Consider the following 12,059-nt stretch of genomic DNA (forward strand, 5'->3'; position numbering starts at 1 on the left):
CCAAGGTAGCTGGGATTACAGGCACCCGCCACCAAACTGGGCTAATTTTTGTATTTTTAGTAGAGACAGGATTCCACCATGTTGGCCAGGCTGGTCTTGAACTCCTGATCTCTGGTGATCTGCCTGCCTTGGTCCCCCAAAGTGCCGGGATTATAGACATGAGCCACTGTACCTGGCCTGTATGAGTTTTTGGTGATTTTTGAAATAGGATGTAATTTACCTATAAAATATATGGGCCAAATTGCCTGTTTATTACTTTCTGTATTAATTAGAATAAGGTTCAGTCATATATAACAAAAAACAAAAGTAAAAGGTTATTCTTGCGTTTCAAGTAAAAGAATTCTTGAAAGCAAGTGATGTAGTGTTAAGCCCCACAAAGTTATCAGGGTCTCCTTGTTACTGTTCTCCTGACCTCAGCATATAGTTTCCATCCTCTCCTTCACTTCCTGAGTCAAAATGGCTGTCAGACTCCAGCTGTCATGTTAGCATTAGAGACAGCAGGAAAAAGGAAGGGATAGAAGGCAAAATAGCTTTACCATATTGTCAAGTGTAAGGAGTCTTTCCAGAATGTTCTTTCCAGTAAGTTCTGCTTGCACCTCATGATCCTACTAAGTTGCAAGGAATGCTGGGAGATTTAGTTTAGAGGTATTTTTGTTTTTGTTTGTTTTTAAGATCTGGGCACATTGGCACCTCAAAATAGTCAAATTTCTATTAGTAAGGAAAAGAAATACGAATGTTCTGTCAGGGTCTCCCTCTACTGTCCTATCCATCACCCCCATTATTAACATCATGATTTTCTTCTGTGTTCACTGTCCAAGTTGGTCTCAACTTGAGCTTGAGCCTTGATCTTAACCAGCCTTAGTGGTCTGCTTTGCTGGATTCTATAAATATTTGCTGAATGATTTAAGATAGTACTTTCATTGATGTAGTTTTAAAAAGAGTATAGGAAATGCCATTATGGTTATTAGTAATTATTACTAGGTTGGGCTGGAGGGAATTAAACAACAAATACTCTCAGCAAATTGATCTGAGAGTATTTGAGACATTGCTGAGAGTATTTCAATTTCTGAGATATTTTTGATAGTCATAACTGGAGGGGCTGCTACTGGCATCTGATAGGTAGAATTCGGGGGTGCTGTGAAATACTCTATATACATAGGACTTCTACAAAAGATAAATATTATACCCTAAATGTCAGTATTCCTGAGGTTGAGAAACCCTGCCTTATCCAAATGACATTTCGCTCGTATTGTATTGTGAGAAGGTTTCACAGAATGTTATCTCTCATTATAAACCTACACAATAATTGATAATCACATTTATGTAATTAAATTATAGTTAGATAGTATAAGTGATAGTGATTTACATAAAGAAATGAAAGTTATATCAGTGTTAAATTAGTCATGTTATACAAGTGGTTGTTTTTATTTTCTGTTAAAAGTATGTCTTCATGATTATAAAATTAATTTTTCAGTAATGGCAGATATATTATATTTAAATAATGTCAGTTTGTATTTAACCGATTCTTTAAAACATTGTATATTAACCGATTCTCTTGGAAAATTTTCTGGGAAAAGTAACCTCTTCACACATGTGTTCTAAAGGAAGCTGAACGGATGCTTCAAGACGACGATGATACTGTGCACCTTCCATTTGAAGGGGGAAGTCTCTTGCAAATTCCAGTTAAGGCCCTAAAATATAGGTGAGTTATAACTTTATGCTCTAAAACTTTTATATGCATGTCAAGTGTATTAATAAGCCATACAATGCTTCTTTAAAATGATTTCTATTCTATAAAAGATGATAAGATGTGCATATGGTATATCAACTAAAGGAGGGTGTCACACAATTTGAAAAGGAAGTCCCTTGCTCCTTTCCCACCCAAGCTGGACTTGGACCAGAGCCTTATACTAACTTCGATGCCAAGCCAATAAAATTGACTTGTCTTCTATCACTCCATCTATCTTAGTGAAGTTTAAAATCAGTACATGAGTCTGAGAATATTTCCATTTTCCCAGTAGTGTAGCTTTTTCCTTTGTGCCCTTCATTAGGGCTGGGGTCAGTGGGTGCTGGAAAATAAAAGTTTTCAGTAATCTTTGTCAGTATCCATTCAGATACCAGTAATTCATTTTCTGATAGCCTTCCAATACATAACTATGTTTAGAGGCCCTGGAAGTCTCTTACTTTTCAAAGATGTGATTTGATTATTGGCAGTGAGGGTTCATATGATGCAAGAATTAATAAATATGTATAATTGTGTGTGATTTTGGTGATTTATATTTAAATTTAAGACAAAGATATAGAGGTTGGGAAATGCAGACTTCTGTAGTATTAAAAGATTAACTTATATTCATGTACACACCTGATTTCTATTTCTACACATCTATTCCATTTCTGATTAGCTAGAGAAGTCAGTCTTAGAGGCCGGGTGCGGTGGCCTATGCTTGTAATCCCAGCACTTTGGGAGTCTGAGGCAGGTGGATTACCTGAGGTCAGGAGTTCAAGACCAGCCTGGCCAACATGGGGAGACCCCGTCTCTACTAAAAATACAAAAATTAGCTGGGTGTGGTGGTGTCTGTAATCCCAGCTACTCAGGAGGGTGAGGCAGGAGAATTGCTTGAACCCATGAGGCAGAGATTGCAGTAAGCCAAGATCATGCCAGTGCACTCCAACCTAGGCAGCAGAGCAAGACTTAGTCTCAAAATAATATTAGTAACAGCCTATATTTGTGTACACACCTGATTTCTATTTTTTTCTTTTTTTTTTTTTTTTTTTTGAGACGAAGTCTCGTTGTTGTTCCCCAGGCTGGAGTGGAATGATGTGATATCGGCTCACTGCAACTCCGCCTCCTGGGTTCTCTTGAGTAGTTGGGATTACAGGTGCCTGCCACCACGCCCGGCTAATTTTTGTAATTATAGTAGAGACGGGGTTTCACCATGTTGGCCACGATGGTCTCGAACTCCTGACCTCAGGTGATCCGCCCGCCTTGACCTCCCAAATGCTGGGATTACAGGCGTGAACCACAGCTCCTGGCCCTCCTATTTCTACACATCTATTCCATTTCTGATTAGCTAGCGAAATCAGTCTTAGAAAATATACAGGTTTCTTCCCTGATCAGTTGATAGAAAATGTTTTATTGGTATTTAATTAACTTCCTTCCATTTCTTTTTTTATTTTTTAGCTATTTATAGCTTTTACAGGAGTAACATTTGACTTGTACATGTTGATTAGTTGTGATGAATGAATTCAACTAATTTTCCTCTATACATTTTGCTATTAATTTTCACTATATTCTGTATTAATATTTCTCTTGAAATTTTTGTATACTTTAAATGCCAAGCATAGAGGCATTTAATATGGATATTTAATATATCCAGCCACAGTGATCTGCTTTGATGGGTTCTAGAAGTATTTGTTAAATGATTTAATATGTTCATTGATGTACTTCTAAAAGTATAGGAACTACCATGAAGGTTGTTAGTAATTATCACCAATTTGCTGAGAGTATTTGCGCTTAATTTCTATACCCTGCTTTATCACTTTTTCAGTGTAATTATATATGAACCTTGACAAATTTAAGTGGAATCTATAGTCTGATAAAGAAAAAGATGTCTGTAGTTTTCCTTTTGTCTTTTAAGTGGTGACATGAGCCATGATTAATATGGCTATGTTTAAAATTTTTAACATCAGGAATGCCAGGAAATGGCTAATGTGCTTATTTGCCAGAATTTTATATTTTAAATAGCTTTGGATTACTTGCATGGAAGATCAAATGAGATGGTATATGAAAATATTTGGAAACTGTAAAGCCCTTATAAAAGATGAAAATAATTTATATAATGCAGGCAAAGTTTTTCCCATCTAATTTCATTTTGAGGGGAAAAAACATATACTTTCTTCATAGTGGAGGATATATAGAAGGTAGAAAGTTTATCAGGAATTCCTTTCTTCACTTATATGAAGTTGGCAACCAAGTGAATAAATGTTTACTCGGGGTAGGCAGAGTTTCAAGTTGGATGGCTATGCCATTATAAACTTTGGTATTCAGACTTTGTGTACTTTTAAAAATCTGACGTGGTGAAGGTAAAGAAGCCATTTATAGAGACTTTTCAGTGACCACCTCACACTTCTCTTCAATCTTAAATTTGTAAACAACATTCTGATTTTAAGTATGAACAGAGCTAGCACTTTCTAAATGACCGCTGTTTAGTCATTTGTAAACTAGTTGCCATCACATTGTTAATTTAACATTACCTAATTTGACATTTGTATTTGTAGCTTGTCTGAATGTATTTTTTTAATCAAAGAAAAAGGACTTGCAAATGTATTTGTATTAACTTTGATACTTTACTATTACTTGTGATGGACAACCTTGAGCCCCAAATTAATTATTTATGGATATTATTGGATTTGAGGTCTTGAAGTAATTTTCATAGAAATATAGAAACAGAAACATTTGTCTCTTACTGTAATAAATGGATAGTACTCTTTTTTTTCCTTTTTTTTAATTCTTGAGATGAGTCTTGCTCTGTCACCCAGGCTGGAGTGCAGTGGTGCGATCTCGAATCACTGCAACCTCTGCCTCCCAGGTTCAAGAAATTCTCCTGCCTCAGCCTCCCAAGTAGCTGGGATTACAGGCGAGTGCCACCATACCCGGCTAATATTTGTATTTTTAGTAAAGACGGAGTTTCACCACGTTAGCCAGGATGGTCTCGAACTCCTGACCTCGTGATCCGCCCGCCTCGGCCTCCCAAAGTGCTGGGATTATAGGCTTGAGCCACCATGCCCGGCCTACTCTGTTCTTTTAACTTTGATGAACTTGATAAATACCACCTTTATCACACTAAATATGTGACATATTTTCAGAACTTTGTTTTCAATTTCAGAGTGTTATCTTTCCAAGCATTCTTTATAATGATTTGTAAAAACTATGAAAAATAAGATTTTAAAAATCATAATCTTAAGTTTTCCTTATATACTTTGGGTATTTATTTGATAAGATTAAATGTGTGCCAATTATAAATGTTTTCTAGTTGACTTGAGATTGTATTATTTTTTGTATGCATAAGCGTATTAACATAGTCTTATGTTATTTCAGTAGCATATTTTCAGCCAAGATGATCAGAGGGCATCATTGCTAGAGTGGTGCCGAAGTACTACTGAAACCCCAAATTGGATTCTGAAGCGAAGTTCCATAAATAAATCTTGCTAACTTAGTTAATCTTACTCCTAGTTTTGATTAGAAAGAAAGATGTAATTCTTCGTAAGGACTTTGTAACAGAACTCAAATTCTGATATCCTGCTAGACCTTTAAGTGCATGGCAAAGGTTTTCTCAATTTAGCTGATGAAAGCAGATAATAAGAATGACAATATTAATGCTTTTGCAAGTACTGAATACTAACCAAAAAGTGTATTTGTTCTTCAGTGTTGATCCCTCAGTTGTTAACATATCAGATGAAATGGCCAAAACTGCACAGTGGAAGGCACTTTCCATGAATACTGAGAATGCCAAAGTAACCAGATCTAATATGAGGTAGTTATAAATATTTATGTGTTTTCTAACTGTAGCCAATTTTCATTTACTTATGATAGCTTCATTCCTTTCTTCCTTTCATCCATCATTTTAATGTATACTTGGAATAAGGTATAAATAATGATTATGTTTTTGTCTTTTATATAGTTACCTATTTTAAAAAAGAATTTGAGTCAGGTGCAGTGGCTCACACCTGTAATCCCAGCACTTTGGGAGACTGAAGTGGGCAGATCGTCTGAGGTCAGGATCATCTGAGGTCACTTGCAGTGATCCGAGATCGTGCCATTGCACTCCAACCTGGAGGACAAGAGTGAAACTCTGTCTCATAAATAGTAATAATAATAATTCGAGCTATTTTATAATAAAAATAAATTTCATATAGCAGTACGGAGTGAACATAAAAAAGATCAGAAACCATATAAATATAACTATTAGGGATTAACTACTATAATTGAATACTATTTCAATCATACTTTCTGATGATCTAAGAAAAGAGAAATACAAGTTGTTTCCCTTCTTGTGTTTTGGTCTAGTATGCCATTTGTTCAGGTGAGGTAAACATGTTGCTTGGAGATATTTGGAAGAAATCGAATCCATTGACGTAAAGACCATTCAGTTTTACAGTGGACCATGTATTGAAAGTATTATGTAACCTCTTTCTTACGTTTCTTGTTATATAACCTGTTTTCTTTCTTTTGTTCTCACTTCAAGAACTAAGCCCTCAGGGATTCTGTTTGGTGATCATCAGTACTTTAATCCCTTAAGCCTCTGGAGAAATGAGTTACTGTCTTGTAGGGTACTCAGTCATTCATACTCAGCAAATACGTCTTTTTATGTACAGTTTGTGCGAGATGCTATGTTGGGTGTCTGTATATTCTGCTTGGGCATCAGATGAAAACTTTTCTAGGCATTCAGTCACGTGGCTGTTTTGGTTCACTTGCTGTCTTAGCTCTGTCTTCTGACAATAAGTGATTAGCTTTTTGTCACTGTTTCACTACCCTCTTTAGAACCTTTTTCCTACGTACTCTCTATCGTATGTTTTTCTCTTCTGTCATCTGAGTTCTAGTTTCTCAGCTGGCTGTTTCCTTTCTTCTGTCTTTAACTTCAAAAGTTTTAAACTCTTTGTAATTTTGGATCATTCAGTACAGCCAGAATTTTTCTAAATATTCTTTTTACTATTAGTAATTGTTCACACAGTGTCAGCACCCCTGGCCCTGTTAGTATAATTATCATAAAAAATAAAGGCCTTACAATAATAACTAATACCTTTTATGCTTTTACCTTTTGTTTGGGTTGCCTTGCACTTCAAAATCACATAGGAAGAAAGAGAATGTCTTGGCTATGTTGTTTAACAGGAAAATGCTTGGGGATGGGGGTCTTTTCTTCAGTTTGTCTGGAGAAGACAGCAAACCATAGTGTGTTTTTACACTTTCTGAAAACCTTTTCCAGAACCCATATATTCATATGTTACAATTAATCAATTAAATCCATGTACATGGAGTCACTGTGTGATACTAACTTGAAAATATAGAATAGGTCGGCCAGGTGCCGTGGCTCAGGCCTGTAATCCCAACACGTTGGGAGGCCAAGGTGGGTGGATGATTTGAGGTCAGGAGTTCGAGACCAGCCTGACCAACATGGAGAAACCCTGTCTCTACTAAAACTACAAAAATTAGCTGGGCATGGTGGCACATGCCTGTAATCCCAGCTACTTGGGAGGCTGAGGCAGGAGAATCACTTGAACCTGGGGGGCAGAGGTTGCAGTGAGCTGAGATTGTGCCATTGCACTCCATCCTGGGCAACAAGAGCAAAACTCTGTCTTTCAAAAAAACATATATATATATTTCAAATATTTGTTCTGCATATATAGAATACATATTCATAAATAAAATTCATAAATATAAACCAATATGTATATAGAATATATATAATAGATATATTGGTTTTGTATTTATGAATCAGATTTGGAGTGAGAAGTTTTATAAATTTATAACCTTGGAAATTATTTGATACCTGTCTGTTAACAAAGATTCATATATTAATAGATTTTTCAGTAAAATAAAAGTCTCATGCTATAACTGTTCATATATGAAATAAAAGTAATCCAACAGATTCTGACCATATACTGCCCTATTTTAAGGACCCCCTCTTTAGTTGTAAGAAGAACATGAATTTAAATTGCAAACAGAATTTTTAATATTTGTAATTTTTAAAAACAGAATTTTTAATATTAGCCTTTCCACTTTATTGATTTAGAAAAAGGTAAAATTATATTAGCAAGTCATAAGTTTGTAGTGTTAATAGTAATCTCAGAAGGTTTAATATACTCATTCTTAGCCATGTTTAGGATTGAATATTTATGTTTAAAAATTATTTATTTTCATTCTTTGTTTTAAATAGTCCTGATAAACCTGTGAGTGTGAAAATAAGTTTTGAAGATGAACCAAGAAAGAAATATGTGGATGCTGAAACTTCATTATAGAACTGAACCAAGAGGCATTATACATATAGATATATACATATGTAATGTGTGCGTATCCTGTCACTATATATAAGAATATTGTATGTCATGCTGTTTATGTGTGACTACTGAGTTTTTAAAAGTAGTGTCTGGAGTTTGTAATGAGCACCGTGGAGACTATGTGTATAATGAAATGCTCTCTTTGAAGTGAGGTACATGGTTCTTAACTATTCAAATATTTATTCTGTTAGAAAAAAAATTTCTGTTTTGCAATAGAAGGATGTGGAGAAATGCTTTCAGTCTGCTTTTCTTAAATCTCTTTGTTCATCAATGGCAATTCATAAAAACCTTAAGTGATACTTTGTTTATGTTTATAATTTTTATGTGTTTCTCGAAATTTTCACATATTATTTCACTTTTGTTAGTGCTGTATGGAAGAATAGGGAGTCTATACCAGTGCTATGGGGAAAGTGGAAACATTTCAGGGCTTCTCTGTCTGTGTTTCATTTCTGTAGCTGTCCATCATGTTTCACTAACTGGCGTTTTCTTAGCCATAGAGATGAATGTAGAACAATGGAAACTTTAATAATGATAGTTTTTAACTTTTATGTTTAAATTTTTTTTAATCTCAAAACCTTCATATCTAGGTATCCATTGTGACAGACAAGTAAAATTGCAGGTGATTTGATAATTAAGCACCCATACCATTTATAACTTCACGAATTTAAAAACTTATACAATGCCAGTTTGCAATAGTTAGATTTTGATGCCTTTGTAGAATTTTTTTTTTCTGAATCCTTATACTCTTTTAAATCCTATAATTCCTGCTCTGTTCTCTGCCTTGTCTCTCTTTTTCTTAAAATGGTTTAGTTTCCATCAGGTTCAAGTTATTGACTATTCTCTTATAAGTAGTAGGCATAAATAATCAGGAGTCAGAATTGTCTCAGATGAGTCTGTGATCAGTATTACTTTATTAAGAATTACCTTTCATTTTCTCTTTATGTTATTCTTTTGTAGATTACATTTAATAGCTTGTTACCTGTGATTTTATTTTAAAATATTTATTTTGATATGATGCTTAAATATTATATAAACATTTGGAAAAGTAACAAATAGAGTAAATTGTTAATGTAAATAGTTGGTGCTCACTTGCATTTATGTTTATTATCTTAAAGCAATTGATAGATTTTACATCTTTGATATAAAGCACTGCCATATTTATATTTTAAAAGGAAATCAGACATTTTATATGTAGCTCAGATTAATGGCATTTTTATTTTGTGTATTTGTTAGTTTTTGCTTTTCTGAGCTTTTTAAAGTCTAACAAATCTTGTTAGTCATCTTTTATATACTTTTAGTTCCACGTGAAATAAATGTTGTTAAGCCTGTAGGACTGGATGAATGGGGTTGTGAAACTGATTTGACAAGAGAATAATTTACAAAAATCAAATGACTATTGAGAAGCCACAGAAATATCAAAAATGGTGACATGACTATTAGGATGAAAATTTTAATGAAATTCCAGTGCTCCCTTTAACCATATAATTAAATTATAAAAGTATACATAATTAATCTAATAAAGGATCATGAGGAATGCCAAAAGCTGAAATTTTAGCAAGTCTGGTGTTTTAAATTCATTATAAACTATTTATTAACTAAGGTAATGTCCTCCTCTAAGACCATATTGTAAGAGTCTAGTTAAAATGATGGATTCAACTTCTGCCTTGGATGAAAGGTTGGAAATGTAGCTGCTTTTCTTTAGAAAATACATAGCTGTCATCATTTGGTACTGCCTAAAAAGAGTTAGACTCTATTGGCAATTGATAGAGTATTACCCACGGTGCTTATTATTGTTTATGAGCTTCCATTGTAAGGATTCCTTTTCGTTTGTAGCAGCATAATTATTTCCAAAGACCCCAGTATTTGCTGCTATTTTTAAAACTCCCCTGATGTACCTGAACAAGAGGATTTCCTCACATCATTTCCTTGTGTCTGGACATCGGGGGTAACAACTGTACTTACTTTACAGGAAGAAATTTTAAAACTGAAAACTACCTGGGATCATAGTGTTTCTGTGATTTATTTAATTATGTATAGTAAGTATCCAGTGCCAGAAAAACCGTCACTTGCAAAATACTTTGCACTCAAAATGTTTTCACAATGCTTCTAATTTTACTGGTTTCTGCTTTCTTTTGACTACTTGACTGACAAAATGATCTGACTACTCCGTTTAAGAGCAAAGGTAACTCATGTTTAAGTAATTAACTGCTCGTTGTAAGTGATTATATTTCTTCCACTGTTTTTTAAAAATAATCATAGATAGCATTCATTGAGACAGTGACAGATATAATTTACTACATATATTGATTTTTAAATAAAGTTGCCTTAAATAAGTGTATATAAGCAGTAGTAGTTGCTATGTACTGATTTACCTCAAGGTGCAAAATAATTAAACCTGTACATATTCCATTTACAAAATAAATTCAGCCCTGCACTTTTCTTTAGATGCCTTGATTTCCAGAATGGAGCTTAGTGCTACTGAATACCCTGGCCACAGAGCCACCTCAGGATATTCTTTTCTCCGCCCTAGTTTTATTTATTTATAGATACCTGTTTACGAAGTCTGTAGTAAATCCTGATGCTGACCATCTGAAATGTACTTTTTTCTGAATGCTGTTTCAATTTAAATAGCAGCTTTTGAGAAAACAATGACGTAAATTCCTTATGATAAAAGGATGATTCTGTATATTCTTTAATGATATTAAATATGCTGAAGCGAAGCACACAGTCTTTCTAAAGTGTGTGTGTGTTTGTGTGAATGTGAATGATTCTGATCTTATATCTGTTAAACGTTGTTTTAAAAAGCTGTGGCATACCGTTGTTCATATTTGCCAAGTCTTCTGTAAAGATGTCTGGGACAAAATATTTTATGTGCTAATGCATGTATTTGTAAACCAGATTTGTTTACCACTCAAAATTAACTTGTTTTCTTCATCCAAAAAAGTTGATTTCTTCCACATACTTAAATTTTCTGTGTGGGTATAATAGCTTTCTAATTTTTTTCTTTCACAAAGGCAGGTTCAAAATTCTGTTGAAAGAAAAATGCTTTCTGAAACTGAGGTATAACACCAGAGTTTGCTGTTTAAAGAATTATATGATGTACATCAGTTCTATAAATGTGCTCAGCAGTTTAACGTGTGAATCCTGTTTTAAAGTGCTCAGATTTCAACTGTGTAAGCCATTGATATTGATATAACATTGTAATTAAAAATGTTTATATGAAATAACTTAATGTTTTAAATTTATTTATGTAGATCGCATCATTTTTATCATATGCAGTGCAAATATGTGAAATGTCTTTTGGTTTATTCCAACAATTATTTATTTTAGAAAGTAAATTTGAAGACTTTAAGGATATTCAAAGTTTAAAATAGTGTTCAAATTGCAAAATTTGGCCATCTTAATATAAATTGGTTTCTAACTTTTCAAAAAGTAACATTAAGTGTCAATTTTAGGAAAACATAGTTGGAAATGTAATCATCCAAAGATCATTTTAAAAATGAAATTTAATCAGCACGTATTGACTTCAACATTTGACTTAGAGTAATTGTTAAACCCCAGTTTTTTTTTTTTTTTTATCAGATTTTTGCACACTGATTAGTTTTTGTGTTGTGGCTTTTTTGTTGTTGCTTTATTATTCAAGGTTTTTTTTTTTTCCCTATGGGGGAGATTGTCTTCCAATGTTTACTATGTTTAAATAAATAAAAAATTGAATTTTATTGTTCGTTTATATAAAATTTGATACCTTGATGTAATTTCACAGTGCAGTTCCAATTTTTATGGCTTTTATAATTACAATGATATTTTCTTCTATAATAAAATCCAAAGTAAACATTTAAATTGTAGAACTGATATTTTTTCATTTATATGAAGTATAAGCCTCTACCAGGTCTATATTGTGAATGATCCTGCCTTTCAAATTTGTTTCATAATTGTTAGATGAAGACTATTTTTTCGGAGATGTTACTGAAGTTGATTGAGCAATAAAAATCTACTTAATTAGT

The 12,059-nt window shown here is 33.5% G+C and overlaps 1 protein-coding gene across 5 annotated transcripts in view; it reads left to right on the top strand.

Annotated features, from left to right (window-relative positions):
- SLC4A7 (solute carrier family 4, sodium bicarbonate cotransporter, member 7) overlaps positions 1-12,059 on the top strand; it is an 82,210-nt gene extending 70,151 nt beyond the window's left edge. For 3 of the 5 annotated variants that reach the window (XM_011956220.1, XM_011956222.1, XM_011956221.1), the window contains 3 exons: positions 1,605-1,702; positions 5,427-5,534; positions 7,935-12,059. In XM_011956220.1, coding sequence (XP_011811610.1) covers positions 1,605-1,702; positions 5,427-5,534; positions 7,935-8,016 — 288 coding nt within the window. In that variant the 3' untranslated portion in view covers positions 8,017-12,059. The remainder of the gene's footprint in view (positions 1-1,604; positions 1,703-5,426; positions 5,535-7,934) is intronic. The other 2 variants (XM_011956219.1, XM_011956224.1) reach the window with 1 other exon arrangement.

This window comes from Colobus angolensis, unplaced genomic scaffold (assembly GCF_000951035.1).
Source record: "Colobus angolensis palliatus isolate OR3802 unplaced genomic scaffold, Cang.pa_1.0 Scaffold411, whole genome shotgun sequence".
NCBI classification, from domain to species: domain Eukaryota; kingdom Metazoa; phylum Chordata; class Mammalia; order Primates; family Cercopithecidae; genus Colobus; species Colobus angolensis.